General features: G+C 38.2%; 1 protein-coding gene across 1 annotated transcript; it reads right to left on the bottom strand.

Annotated features, from left to right (window-relative positions):
- Window positions 1-6819: 6819 nt before the first annotated feature.
- Window positions 6820-9424, bottom strand: LOC104248927 (omega-3 fatty acid desaturase, endoplasmic reticulum). Its single transcript, XM_009805284.2, has 9 exons — window positions 9342-9424; window positions 8458-8784; window positions 8259-8348; window positions 8091-8157; window positions 7925-8017; window positions 7661-7846; window positions 7507-7587; window positions 7278-7415; window positions 6820-7191 (listed from the first exon to the last, which is right to left on the bottom strand). Exons 2-9 carry the CDS (start codon window positions 8751-8753, stop codon window positions 7003-7005), a joined length of 1140 nt encoding a protein of 379 aa, XP_009803586.1. The 5' UTR covers window positions 8754-8784; window positions 9342-9424; the 3' UTR covers window positions 6820-7002.
- Window positions 9425-20312: the final 10888 nt, after the last annotated feature.

The following is a 20312-nucleotide window of genomic DNA, read 5'->3' as shown; positions in this document are numbered from 1 at the left end:
TTGTTTGGCTTGATTGTTTTCTTTCAGGTGTATTTGATTGGTGATTTCATTACTACTGTTACTTGTGTTTTGTGTATGGTTGAGTTTACTCAGGGCAAGTTTGTTCATACATACCAGTACAATTCAAATGTACTGACGTCCCTTTTGCCGGGGGCGCTACATTCGTGTTATGATTGTAGGTGGATCCATAGCAGGTAATCCAGTCCACCGTCCGTAGCTCCCCTTCACTTTCCTCCAGGAGCATTGGTGAGCCCTTTTCCTCTCGGGGCCTTGCGTGGCTCATGCCGCTTTTCTTCCCGGAGTCTTATTATGGTATTTGTGTAAGGTATAGCCGGAGCCTTGTTGCCGGCAAGTATCGTATCATCCTTTTGTATCCTTAGAGGCTCCGTAGATAGTAAATGTGGGTTGCGAACTTATGTAAATATGTATTTTGTATATGGGGCGATGTAAGTTGTAAACTTCATTAAGTGGCTATGTACGTTTTGTAAAAAGGGTGTTTTTAATTTTCAAATGACTATTTTCCTTGATTAATGGACAATGAAAATGCAGGGTAACACGTGGAATAGGAAAGGCACCCAGGTCCGCTTGGCCGGGGCTACCCGATCGAGTGCCGGTCGCGCTCCTCGGATTTCGGGGCGTGACATTAACAATAACCAATAGCAAATATTTCTATAAAACCAAAATTTCTCCTTAAGAAATGTCTCAATAACCCCTTTATGTTCCAAGGTGCTATTGCGGAGAAAAATGCAGTTTGTACAATTGGTAAGAAGAAGGTGGACGCCGCTACTGGGCGTGCATGAAAAAGTTTGATAGGCAACACGGCGAGCCTACATGTGATTTTGAGGTATGGATGGATGAACCATGCGAGCAGAAATACTATAAAGAGAGAATTTATGATTTTCATAATTTGTGTACAAGGCAATGGGAAAGAGAGTGCCGAACCAACCAAGAAATTGAGGAGTTGAAGGCGCAACTCAAGGAGGTGGAAGAAGAAAAAAAAAAGCTGGAAAACCAACTCAAGTGGTTGGAGCAGAGAGTGGTAGCCGGTCGTGACTAAACAGTGGCTTGTACGTGTTGAGCATAGTAGTGTATCTTTATGTTTCCCTTGTCAAGTGTTTTCATTAGTTGAACTGTTTATTTTTTGTTATGTGTATCTTTAGGTTTACTATGTTTGTGTTTGTGTTGTCATGTTAAAATAAAATTGTTGTTCAAATTCTGTTAATAAAAATGTTGTTAAAATAGAATCGTTGCCATTATTTACATAATGTAGTATTTTCTTCATAGAATTGTTCAAATATTCAACTTATTGGTGTTACTAAGGAAGACCAATCTAAAAATTTAAAAAAATTATATGTAAAGCGCGGTATAATACTACATTTCTTAAGTTGTCTTGTCGTTCTGAAAAAGCTGAAAACCATGTGAAAAAGTTGTTTTCTTGCAGAAAAATTTAATATGTAAAGCGTGGTATAATACTACGTTTTATGTGTATGTAAAGCGTGGTATAATACTACGTTTTATGTGAAATTTTGCCTATAAATAACGAGCGCATTCTAGTTAATTTCTGCGCTTAAGAACAACCTATAGCAAATATTTTCATAAAACCAAAGTTTCTCTTTAAGAAATATCTCAACAACCCCTTTATTGCCCAAGGTGCGACCGCAGAACCAAAAACATGATGTACGATTGTTGGGAAGAAGCTGGACGCCGCTACTGGGCATGTATGAACAAGTTTTATAGGCAACCCGACGTACCTACATGCAATTTTAAGGTGTGGATTGATGAACCATGTGAGCAAAAATACTACAAAGACAAGTTGTATCATCTTCATACTGTGTGTACGGGGCAGTGGGACAGAGAGCGCCAATCCAAGCAAGAAATTGCGGAGTTGAAGGTGAAACTCAAGGAGGTGGAAGAAGATAAAAAAGCTGGAAGACAAGCTCAAGTGGTTGGAGCAGAGAATACTAGGCGGTGTGCTTCAGTGTTGCTGCTGGCCTGAGTCGCATCCCCTGTCGCCCGGGTACACTATATGAATCATCATCATCAAGCCGCCTTTTTATGTGAGGATGTGCAGCAGCATCAACACCACAGCTGGCAGGATCGGTAGAAGAGGTCGTCGGGCCGTCAGCAACCTACAAAACAAGTACTAAGCTTAGCATGTGAAAAAGTATATTAGTATTGTACGTGTTAAGTCAAAAAATATTTTCTCACCGTGTTCTCGTCGGCCTCCTGAGTATATGCATCTGTGGTGTCCTCATCAAAGCATGTAGTGGCCTCAAAGATGGACTGGGACGAAGCCTTCATAAGAATGTTAAAAATTAATTAATGGCATCTCATTAAGGAAAAGAAACAAATTGAAATTTTACAGTAATACAAACATACCTGCACCTGTGGTAGATCCGCATCAACCGCCGGGGATGAGGCATAACTCAACCTGCACCCGCCATCCACGTCCCGGGTCGACCGATCCTCAGCTGCGGTAGATGGGACTGCAAAGTACTGTTCTACATCCCCGTCGAATGTACCCGTGATCAACAATGCTCCTGACAGGGTGACCTGCGATGCTGGTAGAGATAGCTGAAGCCTGTACGACGGCATACTGCTGGAAGGCTCATTTAGCTGAGGTATATAACCCGGCTGATCATCTCCAAGATCCTCATCTCCAAAATCCTCATCATGTCCCTCAACAGGTGGGTCGACAGGTACCTCAACGCCCCCTTGCTGGGGACCACCTCTTCGCCATCCCTCGCGACCCCATGGGGCACCCCTCCCTCGTGCCCTACCCCTGCCTCATGGGACAGCCCTACCCCGATGGTTGTCCTCTGGAGCCGCATACTGAGCCTCGTGATCCAACCTCGCTCCATCTCTCACTTGAAACAGGGTCTGACGAGCCAGATCTGCCACCCGTCGGCCATACTCAACGAGTGCAGCACTATCAACATGCTGCTGCATCTCCTGTCCCAACTGGTAGACCAGATGATGCCCAATATCCTGTGAAACACTTAAGATATTAATTAAATAACGCTATATCACAAATATAAGATATTAATAAGCCACAAAAACATACCAGTGCCTCGTGCCTCCCAGCGTATGGTCTGTAGCGCTCGCCAAGAACATGAATGGGGTTTTCGATCATCAGTCGGGTGTGATGGCGGTACCATGACATATATAACTGAATAGTGGCCTCCTGGGTAAATGAAGGTGGTGGCGGAATACGATCACCTCGCTGCTCCCAAATATGGACCTGCTGCTCTAGCCATCCTATAAATCTATCGTCCACCCTGGTATGGTCATCCCGCTGATAGTGTGTAGGCACCCATGCAGACTCCCCCGATATAGGCTGGGGACGATGAAACTGGCGAAGCACACGCTCTGTGGCATAATACTCAGCCATATCGAAGAAGATCATCGGGACGGAGGTGTTCCAAAGTAGTCGGTCGACTGAGCAATAATCGGGCAGCTGAGCTAGCAACTCGTCGTTGTATGGCGTCTAGATGAACTACCAAATAATAACATAAAAGAGAGTATGCGCAACACAACTCAATTTATAACAAGTAAGTGTAGGTACATATTTACCTGTCCGGCCACCAGCATATCTAACACATCCTGACAAGGGGGAGATTATGATGAGCATCGGTCCCTGGGTAGTTCCCACGCTGGAGAACCCACCTAGAAGCTAGAGGGCGAAACGGATGAGCCTCACCGGGCTCTAGTGGTGGTAGAGGTGGCTGCAACGTCATGATCCGCTGCCAAGCCCAAATTTAAGATAAAAGGTTGACATAAAATTTAAGAGTCATTTCGACCATATAGAATTCGGAGTAATGAACAGAGTATTCGAAAATATTGTCACTTGTAGAAGGGGCAGAAAACCACATATGTCCACCTGACAAAGCATGCTCGCCCGACACATGCTCCTATACAGGTATGCGAGAACAGCAGCACCCCAGATGTACAGGGGTAAATCATCTAGCTGTTGCAGATGATGGAGAAAGCGCATACTCACTAGACTTCCCGAAGTGTTCGGGAACAAGACACCCCTGAAAAGCAGGAGCAGCGCCAACCTCGTGTACCGCTCAATATGGAGATCCTCCGTCTCGCCGGTAATGTCTGGGTGCAAAAACGCCATATGATCTCTGATGGCTGACAAAGCAACGCGACTGCCCCCTCTTTGTACAGCGTCACCCTAAGGTCTGTAACCAGTATACTGCCCCATCATATCCAAATACTGTCCACGCATCATGGATCTAATGTACTGAGGCAGCGCAATGACCCGTCCATCTACGCACAGCCCGTACAAAACCTGAATATCCTCCAGCGTGATGGTGGCCTCTCCAATGGGCAAGTGAAAAGTGTGCGTCTCCGGTCGCCACCGCTCTACCAAGGCCGTGATGAGAGACCAATCAAGCTGCATCCGCCCAATCCGAAAAATTGTATAGAAGCCCGTAGCCTGTAGGCGCGCGACTACGCGGGCATGGAAATGATGTTGCGCCATGAAGTCCTACAAATCGTCAGGTCTCCTGGCACGGAGAGGCTGATCCGATAGATGTCCCTCCCATACAAAGGAGGACCTATGGTCGCCCTGCAACACTAATAGCTGATCCTCGGCTGGTCCAGGATGCGCAGGCGGAAAGTCCATTTCGTCTACTATAATTTAAAGAAAATTAATTATGTGTGTTAGTTTAATAAATTAAATAATTATTTTTAAAATTGGACTGAGTAATTATCTATGGGTTCCAGGCTCGATATTTGAGGCCCGGTAGCACCAAGTTATCCTTAATTATTATGTGTGTCAATTTCAACATTTTTAGAATTTTGTTAGTTTAATAAATTAAATAATTATTTTTAAAATTGGAATGAGTAATTATCTATGGGTTCCAGGCTCGATATCTGAGTCCCGGTAGCACCAAGTTATCCTTAATTATGATGTGTGTGAATTTCAACATTTTTAGAATTTTATTAGTTTAAGGAATTAAATTATTATTTTTAAAATTGAGTAATTATCTATGGGTTCCAGGTTCGATATTTGAGGCCCGGTAGCACCAAGTTATCCTTAATTATTATGCGTGTCAATTTCAACATTTTTAGAATTTTGTTAGTTTAAGGAATTAAATAATTATTTTTAAAATTGGACTGAGTAATTATGTATGAGTTCCAGTTACTACATACTTAAACTGCAGAGATCTACCTAAAAGACTCTACATTTTACTACGTTAAAAGGCTATATATACTACGCTAAAAGGCTATATATTTTACTACGCTAAAGACTCTATATTTTACTACGCTAAAAGACCACTATTACATATAAACAACAAACATAACATACATATGAACAACAAACTAAATAAATAATATTTATTTATTATTTAAGCAAATAAAAACATAACATTAACAATAAAAATTATTTATCAAGTTTTAACTATTTTTTGTCCCAAAGCTAATAAATCAATCCGGGTATAAATAAGATACAAATTTAAACACAAATTAACATGGAAACACATTCAACAATACAAATATGCATGTACTATACGAGTTTCGACATAAACAAAATCGAAGTACCTCGATTTAAATTTTTTGAAATAGATTCAAATCGAATTTTTGAACCCGAAAGAAGGAATCCAAAGCTTGTGTACTACACTCTTTGCTTTTTGGGTGACGGGTGGGGCCCAAATTTTTTTTTTTAATTTGACGGTGGGAGGGACCAGCAGTGAGGAGGGGGGAGTTTTTTAATGGAGTCGTTGTTTTGGGGAAGAAAAAGGGGCCCTATATTTTATTAAAGGAAAACGCAGTACAATACTGCATTTCCCTTAAACGCAGTATTGTACTGCGTTTTCCTTTAATTAAATATAGGCCTTTATGGCAGATTATAAGGTGAGCCCAATTTTAATAGGGAAACGCAGTACAATACTGCGTTTAAGGGAATTGCAGTATTATACTGCGTTTTCCTTTAAAAAAAAATTTTTTTTTTTAATAAATCGCAGTATAGTATTACGTTTAACTTTAACGGCTAACCTTCCGTTAAAGTAAAATGCAGTACTATACTGTGTTTTATGTCCTTATGTAACTTTTTTTTTAACAGTAGAAAAGTATTTTTTGCCCAAAAGGGCACTATTTATGTTTCGGACTCAGTGTTTCCCCTGCTTCTCTTTCTTATTTATGGAACAGAGACAAGCAACAACCAGCTTCAGAGCTTCCACTTGTATATTCTCGTTCTATCACTATCTTGTGGTACCGTTTGCATCCTCGAAAACAATTTATGAGGCCAATGATTCTGTATGATACGACAATATATTTCTGGACCATTTTTGGCAATCGTCTCTTTCTTAAGTATTTACTTGTTTTTACACACATATATATATGGATGCCCCTTGAATAACTTAACTAGGTAACCGGTTCACATTTATTGTTCTTTCCTAAATAATCTTGTAGCTTGTCACATAAACTAAACTCATTTTCTATATTTAAGTAAAACAAATCATATTGGCGTTATAATACTAGTACTAGAGAAAACAAATCATCTTCCCTAGTTGCTTAGGTAGGAATTAAATAATTACTTTAAATAATGGGAAGGTACTTGGACAGTCCTCATGTAAGCTTTGCCTACACCAAAAGGACAAATGTATTCACCCTCTTTTACTTTAAATTACCCTTGTGACAAAAGCCAGAAGTACACAAAGACTACTCTAATGGAAGCAAGCAATATTTTACTGTCATTTCCTCTCTCCTTGGAATTAACCATACGGTTGCTGAACCAAGAAAGAAAAAAGGGAAAGCCAAGATTGATGGAATAGAAATAAACCATGAAACATGTAGGCACAAAAAGCGTTAAAAAAAGCCCTGTTCTTTCTTGTAGCTTTGTTTTCAAGAGAGAAATAATGGGAACACAATCTTATCGACTAACAAAAAGCTCTCAAACCTATTTTTTCAATAGGTTTCAATTATAAAACTATAGCTAACACCAAGTTTGTGAAACGAGTTAATGAGATTATTTTGATTTCTCTTTCTCACTCATTCATCCTTTGGAGCAGATCGAAAGATGTGTGGATCGGTCTGATAGAAAACAATCTCCCCGGAATCGCTAACATAATGATCCTGCTTCATGCTCCTTGTTAAATCCTTAACCAAGTGAAAAGGAATTGGCCCTGATTTCTTGGGTTCCCTGTAATACTTGCCAAGTATAGGCTTTGCTGCTTTGGTCTGCAACATATTTTAGAATCATCATCAGCAGGTTTCAGTATGAGAATACTAGATAGTACAGTACTATTAATTTTAGAACAACATACCGCTTCTCTCAAGTGATAATGTGGTATCTGAGGAAATAGATGGTGGATAACATGTGTTCCGATGTCATGATGTATGTTGTTAAACAATCCGTAGTCTCTATCAACTGTGGTTAGTCCTCCTCTAAGGTAACTCCATTCCTGTTCAATTTTTCACTAGGTTTAGCATTTGACACTTCACATAAAACATACTTATCAAAATTGGAATTTCAAGGATATTGATGTCTTAGACCTTGCCGCGGTACCAGGGAAGCTTCTTCTCGTAACCATGGTGATGCAAGTAGGTAACAAAATCTAGCCACATTACAAAAATCTGAAAACAAGATGCACAGCTCAGCGGGCGATTACTAGAAAAAGCAAATTAAGTAGAGATTAGCATGACTGACCAAGTAAGGAGCGCCATAAATCTTAAACATTTGCAGAGAACCAAAGGCAATGCACAGATAGACGAGGAGAGCTGCCATGACAGTCCAGCACAGAGTTGATGTAACCACATTCTTCCTCTCATGGGGTTGGAACAAATCACTGTATGGATTGAAATGAGAACCAGATTTTCCTGGACTTCTCTTCATCTGCATCACAGATGTATAAAACTTTAGACTAGTAGTATCTACGTTACGTTTCAAATGTAGATAGATGCAATCTCTTACCAGGTACATTGGATATGCTAACAAGGGAAAAGGGATCTTGTATCTTAGGAACTTGGTTGAATAACCCACTTTGTTGTATAGCTTTTCAGGCATCTGGAGGAAAAGAGATTATTATATATTTACTTTATTTATGGGTAAATAATTGGCAGTAATATAAGGAACATACCGGCACCCAAGACTCATCAGTCTCCACATTTCCATGGTTCTGATGGTGAGTTTTGTGGCTGATTCTCCTGTTAGAGAAAAGTATCCATACATTAACTTATGAAAGTAAAAAAGATAAATTATCTAAAAGAAAAAGAGGAGATAAAGAGAGACAAGTTGAAGCACCAACCAGCCATGGTAGGGTACCAGAATGGCAGAATGAAGTATGTGACCAACCACATTATTTAGCAACTGGCTGTCTGAAAAGCTGCCATGGCCACTACAAAAAGAAAAGGGGAAAACACAAAAATAAAGCAACATATTCGAATCTGAAAACAGCAATGTTGATTAAGACAAGAAAGGTGTAAAAATTATAGCCCAGTATTTACCAATCATGTCCAAGAACAAAGATTGCCCAAAACATGGTGCCTTGGATAGCCCAGTAAACTGGGTAAAATAACCAACTATCCAAGTGAATTGCTATGACAATCAAGGTAGCAACAAATACTACGTCCCTGACAACATAGCTCAAGGACCTAAATGGATCTTTAACCCAACAATGTTTAGGGATGGCATTTCGTATCTCTGCCAGCCTAAAGGGAGGAGGGGCACTGGGGTCGAATTCAAACTCCATCTCGTTAAAGCTGCTCTTATCATAAATCTCACTTATTCCCAGAGACCCCATTGATTTTCGTCCAGAGTCTTCAACCCTGAACCTGTTTTGAATGGAGAATAACAATGTTATGTCCAAGATATTTTATAATGCAGAGGGAAACATAAGAATAAAGCAATTATTCGGATATTTTACACCGTCCAAGTAAATAAATATGCTTTTCCCCCTTACATTTCGGTTAACTAAAGTCATGTGAAGAGAATCTTGAAAAGGTCATTTAACAGATAAAACAGAGTATAAACATTTCCAGAGAATGCAGATTATGATACTAATATTCTGGGTGAAACCAACGGCTCTTCTTGTTTAGTGGCCACCACATGCAGAGTTACACCATTTTCCCATCTCAGGAAAAAAAATAAATGGTTAAAAATTGTATGAACGGCGGAGTAATCGATAAATGGGTTTTTTTTCCCTTTTCTCTAGATTTGTTCCAAAACAAGAACAAAGATCCAAAATATGATATTCAAGATTTTCAGAAACTCTGTAAAATGTATAGCAAAAAATGAACAATTTCTTAAATTGATAATAACTAGGTCTCAAGGAGACAGAGATGGAAGAAGAAAGTTTCCGAGGAAAGTGGAGATTAAGGTAGCATTTTACCTTTTGACAGCTCTCCGTATTTCTCTACACTGCCTCTCCTTCAGTTTCCTTTTGTGCTGTCTAAAAGTATATTTATAGAAAAAAGAAACTAACTCCGGGGAATATGGGGATACATAGAAGTTTAATGGTTTCAGGCAAAAAGTGAACTATCTAACTCAAGCTTAGGATTTTTTTTTTACCTGTTCTAATACATTTTTTTAATTCTAGTATTTTCCTTAATTATAATCTGCGCTTGGTTATCGTACCCCAAAAAAAAATCAATTTTAGAGATAACTATATTCTTATAACCTTTTCAATAATCACTTCTACAGACTCTAAAAAAATTGGTCTGATAAGTTACCCCGTAGGGGTGGTTTGGTTACCGGAATAAGGATACTAATTTCGAGATAGAATTTGAGATTATATTAATTATTACATTTTTGGCTATGGATATAAGTTTAATATTGTGCTATTTGTACTATTATATCCCTTTACAATATTTTATAAAATGATCTTTTTAAATTTTTTATGTGTAAAAAACAAATTTTATATATGTAAAAGTAAATTTCCCATGTATAAAAAAAGAGATAGATTTATAAAACTAAAAATAAATTTGCAAAGAGCCACAAAATCAATTGACATACACTTTATATAAAAAAAACTGATGTTAGTTATTTTATATAAGAAATAGAATAGCTAATTCCATAAATATCACGGCTTGTCTATTCCACAATTGAATCAAAGGACCCCATAGGGTTAAGCTATTTGCTTGCGTGGACCTTGGTATAAAAATATGGTAAAAAATATGGCAATATCGTGGCTCTCTCTCTACTGTGGAATATCTTTTATCTTTTTCTTACCAATTTCCAATTTTAACTAATTTACTAAGACTAACTTGCCTGCATTTGCATTATGCACCATCCTTTTTCCCGAGGAAGAGCGAGGATATATTTTTTTTAGCATTCTGGATAAAAGAAATTCATGAATGGAATAATTAAGATTCTTATTTGAATTACATACAAATTTCTTTTTAAAAGTACTTCTGCGTGCACATTATCCTCCCAAAATCTCACGATATAAAATAATAGTGGGTATGTTATTGTTGTTGTTGTTTGTTGCTTTAAAATTGAAAGTCACCCTCCAACTTTGAACTATACTCATTGCCTCCTCCGGTTCTATGCAATATCTATGTTTCCCCTGATATTTTCACTCTCTCTCTCTCTCTCTCTCTCTCTCTCTCTTTATATATATATTTTGTCTGTGTATATAATTTACCCGTAAAATGATACAGTTAAATTTGCTACGTGAGTTATAGACAAGCGAACTGACTTGATCCAAAAATGATAAATAAATTAAATAAGAATACAAAACTTAGCGTTGAAATCGAGATATATAGCAGATAGCCTGGTTCTAGGAGCAAGGTTTCCGAAAGCAGCAATAAGAATAATATTAGACATAAAATAAAGTATTATTTAGTTTGGGAATAGTATGCAGCATAAGTTTGTCAGAGATTTTCATGTGTTACAATGATTGTTGAAATCACTATTTATAGCTATACCCAGGGAACAAAATCCTAGGATTAAGCCCCTCTTAAATGACAATAAAAGGAGGTCATTGATGAATATGTAAAAAATTTCTGCAAAGGCCGCTTACTTAATACGGACGAATATTCTTCATTAAATGCCATCCGATGATAAAATATTCGTTCGCTCCCGTTGATTGCGCTCCCTTCGGGATCTACACCGATACCAACCAAAGTTGTTGTCCTTGGTCTTGTTTTCCACTCGCTTCATCATCCATCCGTCTCCGGTTCCATGTGTCATATAATTATTCGAGCATTTAATATGAACCGATTTTACCCTATACATATAGTCTCTCTGCCTTCTGGTGGCACATCTTTGTGTCACTGGCAAGTTGGTGAAGATTCCTTTCTTGGCGGAAAAACCCTTATGAAAAGTTTTTGACGCTTGATAAAATGCACATCTCCTTGCATTTAATACCTGAACACGTGTTACACCACGATTTAACAATATTTTTTCCGGTTCTCGAGGTAATCAGGCAACAGTTTTAGTTGCCTATACCTTTACTTATACGCCTCATTCTTCTTCTTTTATTTCTAACAATTTCATAAGCTCTCTTAACTTCCTTGCATTTAACTCCCTTTTGCTTTTATCTCTCTTTGTTCTTCTTCAAAAAAACTCTATCATCTTCTTATTATTATGGCTTCTTATACTAATTCTTCCAAGAACTCTGGTCTTCTCTTTGGTGGGGAACTGAAGATGAGCAAAGATAAAGAGGACGATGTTGATGCTAATCCTCCCACGGTGAGCACTATCATCCCCAAACATCTCAACATTGCCGAGGAATTTGAAGAGAAGTTCCCCGTATCATTGCTCCCAATCTGGTGGGGCGAGTAACCTTCACGAAAAAGGGCTTCACGTACGTTTACATGTACCCCTTCACTTTGCGTCCGTTTTCTTTGAGCGGGAGACTTGACCCCGTAATTTTGAAATTCTGCCACCGATACCAGGTTGTTTGACTCAGGTGGTCCCTTCTGTGTGGCTAACGGTGGCCTGTTTGCGGCGGATGTGCCTAGAAATGAAGGAGCCTCTCACCTTAGCTCATATGATGAACCTCTACCCCTCCCCCCCAAAAGTCTTCCTTGAGGGAGTCATAACCTTTAGCAAGCGTGGCTACCATGCTTTGCTTACCAGGATGGATGAGACAATGACCGCGGATGGATAGAGCGGTTTGTCGTCATTGCTATCAGGGTTATCATCCCAGCCACAACTCCATCTTTCCCCGATTTCTGGAATCATTTACGTAAGTTTAAAGTTTATTTCTTTCTCAGAAAATAGGTTGTTTTATATCTGTCACGACCCCAATTTCTCTCCATAGAATGTCGTGATGACACCTAGTCTCTAAGACTAGTAAGCCGATTTTTATAACAATTTAGCCAGTTTTTAATAATGATAATTTGAAATATGGTTTAATATAAGTGTCGAGACAAAAGCACAAATAAACCTACGTGGCTATAATTATAATAAACTTCCCAAGACTGGTAATATAAAGTCATGAACTCTAGCTGAATACATAGAATGATCTCAAGAATCCAAATACAATACTGTTCAAATGATAACTGACAGTACAATATAAGGAAAAGACTCCAAGGGGTTGCGACGACCAAACATCTCTACCTTGAATCCTTGAGATCAACAAGGTAACTCTGCCGGATTCGATAACTCCAATTTTTGGCTCTGCACAAAAATGTACAGAAGTGTAGTATGAGTACACCACGGTTGGTACCCAGTAAGTATCAAGACTAACCTCAGTGGAGTAGTGATGAGGTACAAGTCAAGACACTCACTAGACAAAATAACCTATATAGTATAGCCGTATAAAACTAGTAATGGAAAGCAGAAATCAGTAAATGAAAAAAAAACCAATATGTGCATATAGGCAGTAAAGCAATAGTAATACCGAGAAAACATCAGTTAAAACCAAATAAGGAACAAGGGTATAAGGGAGTTTTTCCAATTAAAGGACAATCGAAACGGGATTATTTTTATTTACAAATTCAGAGTCGTCACTTGGGAGATTTATGATGTCCCAAGTCACCGGTTCAAATCCCGAGTCGAGGAAAGGGTTGACTCTGTATTACAGTCCGCGAACCAGAAATCTGGGTAAGGAATTCTGTTAACCCGGGAGAAGGTGTTAGGCATTCCCGAGTTCCGTGGTTCTAGCACGGTCGCTAAACTATTATAAATGACTCAATTATCTGATTTTAAAACAATTATAAACCTATGTGCATTTTTACTTTAAACCGCTTTTATTTAATTAATTAAAGGAAGACTGCAACGTCATTTAAAATATGTTTCAAACCACGTCACATAAATGCACCCACAGTTCGTAACACATTTCAGCTAACGTTGAGATTTGGATTTGGGTAACATAAATGCGCACCCGAGTTTAGGAAGGTAAATTATTAAATAGCGCACCTAAAGTAACTACGCGTTTTTAAATTTGCGATGGCCATGGAAATTTGCTAAATGGCACGCCTTGAGTTCTAAGAATTTTAAGGGATATAATTAAGTGATGGCCACACATTTGGGATTATATTTGGCGCGGCGCACCTCAACTCCATTTTTAAAGGTTATTCAAACTAAAATTTGGAGGTCCATAACTATTATTATTTTTCTAATATGGCTTGCCCCAATTCATTTTAAGGAAACTAGTTGAAGGAAAGGCATTGAAGGGGTACTAATTACTGAAAAGCGAGTCTACGTGATAGCTGATCCTGCGTCAAATGACTAAGCTATTAACGAGAATTGTTCCAACAAAGATGCCCTCGCAAGGACGAAGGATGGATTTAGCAAAATTAAACAAGTTCAAGTCCATGAAATACACAAGTCTTTTTATGAATGCCTTCTGAGACTTGGCCTGGGAGGAGCCCATTTTTAAATGGACGAGAAGATCCAAAAACAGGTGACAAACTGCCAAGTCTGTCATGAGCTTCCTCAATTGGGCCAACGTTAGGCCCAGTTCTATGAATCCCCACATTCGCTCGACCAAATAAAGCCAATCAGTTGAAAACTATAGGAAGACAAGGAATTAAACTAATGAAATTATTTATGAACTTCAACTAATTAAACAAACTCAACAATTTCTGTCACCTAGCAATCCAAGAGAATATCACCACCCTACGAAAAATCAAAATTCAATTAAGAAATGATTTGAAAAATTCATTGGCGCATAACCAAGATCCAGCATGCTTTTCATACAAATCTTTTCATACCAAACAATGAATGTGCTGAGTAAATTCTATTTTGTTCAGTTTCATTATTTAACATGAACCACTACTAATTTCAAACCCATGCATGAAGTGATAACCTACCAACCAAACAAGACCAAATGAGACCCAAAATTCAAGGCTTAATAGTTCTAAATGAGACAAGCATCAGGACCATTCCTGCTTTTACTCTTGTGACTCAAACACAGTAGTAGGCCTCATTGCTTGAAAATCAACACAACAATACCCTACAGCCCATAGACTGGCCCCTAATGCTATCCATATCTCAATAGTAATGAAAGTTATACAACAGAAAATGAAAATTGTAGCTTGAAACAGAGAAAAGATTTAACTTTAGCATTGCAGTTTCCATAATCAGAAGGGTGAACAAGTCAACTATACTACAAGAGATTTAAACATTATACTCCCATCCAAACAAACGAACTTCAGTTAACTTACAAATCCAAACTTGCTAAATTATGACATCGGGCTATCTTATAAATGAGATTCAAACCAGAATTATAAATGAACAACCAAAACATGTAAAGAAGGCATAAACTACATAGCAATCACAAGATCTTTGAAGGACAAAAGCTGAATTTCAACATTTATCATTAGTCTTCCATGTTGAACATATATTTGCACTTCACATGCGATTCAGGATGCAAGAAGTACCTGGATATTAAAAGAACAAATACAAGGGTAAGGAATTCAGCAGTAGCAGTAGCAGTCAATGACCCAAAGAAGAGATAACCAAGAGGAAAAAGAACTTTAAAACCAAGCTTTAAACCCAATCGACCAGAGCTTCAAATCAGACCCTTTTGACCACTATCCTTAAACCATTTCAGCTTTATTTAGATTTGAATTTGTTCTTAGAAGCTGGAAAATTAAGAAATCCACAAAGAAGACCCAATGTAACAGTATTTTCACTGATGTTTAGCCGCTATGATTTTCTTGTATTTTCGGCTCTACCCCTATTCTCTATCTCTGTAATTTCTATCCTTCTCCTCTTTTTTTTTTAAAACCTCTCAAGTTCAGCCTTTAAATAGGCATTCATTTTAGTGTATTCTCCATTATCAATTCACCTTTTCATTTTTAACTATCCACTAGCTTAGTTCTTTCTTAATTTAAACAGTTATTGCAATCCTAACCCTACCACTATTAGAAGCTTCCTAAACTTAGATAAGATTTTCCTTATTACACAATTCTCAAATTATCCCTTAAAATCCATGTTAATTACTACCGGACCTCAAATGGGTATGGGTCAATCTTGACCCAAAACCTATCAGGCCTCTGAAGTGGGATCAAGAATGGCCTGAAGGCCCAAACGATCAAATTGACCTAAGCCCAAATTCAGTGACTTTAACAAAATTAGAAGAAAACAATCATTTAAATGGTTCAAACACTAAAACTATCTATAAGACTGATTAACAACATACACAAACGTGGAATGAATTAAAGAATAACAAACGGACAGTTAACAATTGCGAATAAAACCTAATTCGAATTTGAACTAAGTTGTTCAAAGAAAAAGAAAAGAAGGAGAAGAAGGGAAACTGGAATACAAAAATAAATTGAAAACAGAGGAACTCACTGATTCGGCTTGACCTTGTGACTGACCCTCCAATTTAAATCACCAAATAAGGTCAATCACTTGTTCTTCGTCAAGAACAAGTGAATAACCTTATTTTGTGATAAAATCGGTCCTAAACTTCATGAGGAACTGGAGCACCAAGTTTTGGATTTTGGCTTTTAGGATTCGAATATTTAGATTTATGATACGAGACATTCCAGCAAGATTCGAGGGAAACTAGTGATGGATTAGGTATGAGGGGGCCAAGGGGGTTGTATGGTGTTAATTGGGTAAGTTAGGGTTTTGAGGATCGACCTTAGATTTGAAATTCGAAGGATTTGGCTAAGATTTGAAGGAAATGGTTTGGGGGTTTGGAATGGGGAGGTGGAAAGGAGTCAGGGGTGTAAATTTAGAAGGGATTGGACCACCAGAACTGCCGTGAGGCGATTTCCGGTGGGCGGAGGAGGGTGGTGTGTGGTGGTGTGTGGTGGTGGAGAAGATTGGTCTCTGAAGAGATGAGAGACGAAAAGGTAGAGGGGTTTGGTTTGGGGTAGGGGTAATGTTTTGGGTATATTAAAATGGGTAATTAAATTAGGGCCGTTGGATGATGAGAAACCAACGGCCCCGATCAAAGCTTTTTAATAAAACGGGGTCGTTTTAATTGGCTAGGGCTGGACCAGTTTAGGGTCGGGTCGGGGTCAGGTAATGGGCAAGGTTTTGGGCCGTTTGATCAAACTAATTCAGCGGCCCAAATTAAAGCATGTCCAAACGACGTCGTTTGGTTTAGTATGGCGATGGACTGGGTTGGGGCGGGTCTGGGTTGATTTTGAACGGGTTTGGACAGATTTTTGGGCCGGGATTGGGGCTAAAAGTTTGGGCTTGAAGAAATGGCCCAATTCCAATTTCCTTCTCTTTATTAAATTCTTTTCCTTTTCTTTTCTTCCCTTTTTTTTTCAAAATCAAAACTAAAATCCTAAATTAAATTATAAAAAAACCAAATTAATTAAAAATACTAATTAACGCTTAATAATAATTATCACACATAATTAAATACCAAATTAAAAAAAAATCACAAAATTTCGACATTAAACAAATACGTTATTTTTTGTGAATTTTTTTATTTTTGTAAAACAACAATTTACTAAATTAACTAAAAATGTAAAATCAAATCCTAAATGCAAATGCTATATTTTTGTATTTTTTAATGCATTAATAAAATTTAATATGCACACAAAATATGCAAACAATCAGGAAAATCGCACAGTAATTCCTAGAATAACACATAATTAAAGAAAAGACCTAATTTTGGGAATTCTTTTGGAGTAATTCGTATGAGGTAAAAATCACGTGCTCACAGCTGCCCCTCTTTGCCCGAAAACACAAAGAGTTTTCGTGCAAAGATAAAGTGAGCGGATACGAGCGATTTTTACCCATTTGAATACTCCGTGGGAAACATTTTTTGAAAGATTTGACCGAACCTCTGCTTCAAAGGTTTCCTACATATCCTTGGCTATAAAGGATTCAGGTCAATGTAGTTCGGGAAGTTTCGGTAGCTGGGACTACCATGAAGTTGTGATTTCACTGTTGCTGCTGCTGCTACTGCTTACTGACCTCCTTATTTCACCATGACAAAATGAAGAAGCTATACTAAGCAATAATCTATGCTTTACAAAGATTTATTTTAAAACTTGGTCCTGTGATTGTTATTGCCTCGTTGACTTGTATTTCCCTATAGAAGTTCCTTTGTTGCTGACTTGAATTATATTCCCTTCCTATGAAACACGAATTGTTTTCCTTTTTGAAACTTGAACTGTCTTCTTTTGACCATTGTTGCCTTCCCTCTGTTCTCTAGGCGGGCTCTTGATTACTGACATTTAAAATGTATTCCCTTGCTCTCCAGGTGGGCGCCTGATTGCTGAATCTTTAACTGTTTTTTCATGTTCTCCAGGTGGACGCCTGATTGCTGATACTTTAACTGTTGTTCCTTGTTCTCCAGGTGGACGCCTGATTACTGAATCTTCAACTGCTTTTTCCTTGTTCTCCAGGTGGATGCCTGATTGCTGATATTTCAACCGTCTTTCCTTGTTCTCCAGGTGAACGCCTGATTGCTGATATTTCAACTGTCTTTCCTTGTTCTCCAGATGGATGCCTGATTTCTGAAACTTGGCCCATCTTCTTCTTGAAACTGCTTTTCTTTGACTTGTTCTCCCTCGTTCTTCCAGGTGGGCGCCTGATTACCAATACTTGTGCCAATCTTCCTTGAAACTTGATTTGTTTTCCCTTGTTCTCCCGGTGGGCCCCTGATTACTTGGTCATGCTCTGATTTTTGTCTTTAATATCTATGTTGTTCTTCCCTGTTCTTCAGGCGGGCATCTGACTTCAGCAAAATAGACAAAACAAAAGAAAATTTTCTGCCCCAGTTTGGCAACCGGGCGCATCTGTGAGTGTTAATTGAATCCTTTTACCAAATATCTCTAACAATCTGCAGGCTATATCCCATTATCAAAGAGGGTCCTGAAAATCTCTAATGAAATGCCAATTTTAAAGATATGCTATATTTTTAAAAGTCATGATTTAATGAAACTCGTTATATCACATGGTCTTAAAACTTCATCCCATTATCCAGGAGGGTCCTGAAACTTCAAATTAGAGCCTATCTTATTGCTAAACGGTAATATCTTATAATAGAACTTACTTATCTAATAGAATTCTTAATGTTACGTCCCGTTATTCAGGCAGGTCTTGAAAACTCCTATGTAACTTTGAAGCCAACTTATATTCCTTTGGTGTACATTTATGCTATATTTACTTCTTATGATTGTTTTGGATTTTATCCTAGGTCCCATTTTCCAGGAGGGTCTTGAGAATTTTGTGATCAAACCTGCCTGGTACTTGCTTTCCTTACGGAGGGCTTCCTGAAATAAATGCCATCTTTGCCCATGTTTCAAATCAAAGAAAATCTTGTCAATTTAAAACGTGGTGGTTAGTTGTGGCATTCTTGCTGCGGATGGTTTTCTCTTTGCCATGCTTTGCTTCGACCGACTGCCTTGAATTGGTCGAGAATTGTTTTGACCTTCTGACTAATCCTTAACTGCAGGATCCCCAACTGATGTTTTTCAATTCTGACCCTTTTATTCGAAACCATACATCTCCTACGACATTACTGAACCATTCCACCAATTTAACCTTTTCTCGCACTCTATGTCCTACTTTTCATCATACTATCTCTAGCATGTCCTAGCCGTATTTTGCTTTGTGCAATTTTGACATTCCTTCTTATTTGTTGAAACAATGCTAACCTTGGAAGAGCTTTAGAGGAGTAAAATTAACAGCAATGAAATGCAACGATTTTGAGAATTAAGAATAAAGAAGAAAATCCAAATTTGGATGACTGTTGGAGATAGGAAAAGAAACTTATCTGAGTGGAGTCACTGGTACCAATGATCATGGTATGCATTTTGGATTAATCAGCCCAGTCTATTTAACCAATCTCCTTTCCAATTGTTTTACTTTGTGCTCCAAGATTTCCACAACCCAATTTTTACTTTTCGCCAACTTACGGACCTTGTTCGACTTGCAGTGTCCTGAAGGGTTTTCACCGATAAACCTCTCTCATTTGTTTATTCCTCAATTCCTTGTTGCCTCATGGTGCCCGTGAAGGTTTTCACCGATAAGACTATCATTTTTAATTTCTCTCAGCTTTCGTCGCCTCATGGTGCACATGAGGGTTTTCACCAATAAGACTCTCATTTTTTGATTTCTCTTGCTTAAACCGGAGTGTTGCCCCTGATATGAATTCTCTTTACTTGCTTGATTTGGCATCTCTCAAAGACTGATCGGGAGGTCTTTCTTTGGATAGCCATGTGTGTTCTTGGATATGTTTGGAAAGAAAAGGGTATCGAAAAGGCTCCAAGTATCTCAAATGAGTTAGAATTACAACTTTTGGAATCAGATTTCTTATCACAATCACAACTTCTGCCCCAGTTTCTTGCTTGGGGATCTTTTGATATTTTATTTTACTATGACCGAGCCGTGAGGCTGCCTACGTATCCTTAACAGGAATCAGGTCAAACGTAGTTCACAGCCGAATTTTTTTGTTCAGTTGTACTTTCTCTATTTTTTTTCGGTTATTGATTCCAAAAGAGGGGTATGAAAGAAATAAATAAGGCTCAAAAAGGGGGAACAAAGGGTAAAATATTTAGATAGTAGAACAGATTGCCTTTGTCATTTTAATCTTCGAAATAATGCCAAATACAATCAATCAACAATTATACCAAAGAAATCATACATAATATCTCTTGACTGCATCAGAATTTATAGTCATGTCTATGCATTTTTCTTCGATATCTGTTAAATATAAAGCACCATTGGACAATACTCTGGTCACAATGAATGGCCCTCGCCAATTTGGGGCGAACTTGCCTTTTGCTTCAACCTGGTGTGGAAGAATCCGATTCAGCACTTGCTGACCTACTTCAAACTTCCAGGGACGCACCTTTTTGTTGTATGCTCTTGCCATTCTCTTTTGATATAACTGGACATGACATACTACTGCCAATTTTTTTTCATAAATCAAGCTCAACTACTCCAAACGGGTTTTGACCCACTCATCATCATCAATCTCAGCCTC

This window comes from Nicotiana sylvestris, chromosome 7 (genome assembly GCF_000393655.2).
Source record: "Nicotiana sylvestris chromosome 7, ASM39365v2, whole genome shotgun sequence".
Lineage (NCBI taxonomy): Eukaryota > Viridiplantae > Streptophyta > Magnoliopsida > Solanales > Solanaceae > Nicotiana > Nicotiana sylvestris.
The sequence above is the reverse complement of the archived record's forward strand: the minus strand, read 5'-3'. Positions and strand labels throughout refer to the sequence as shown.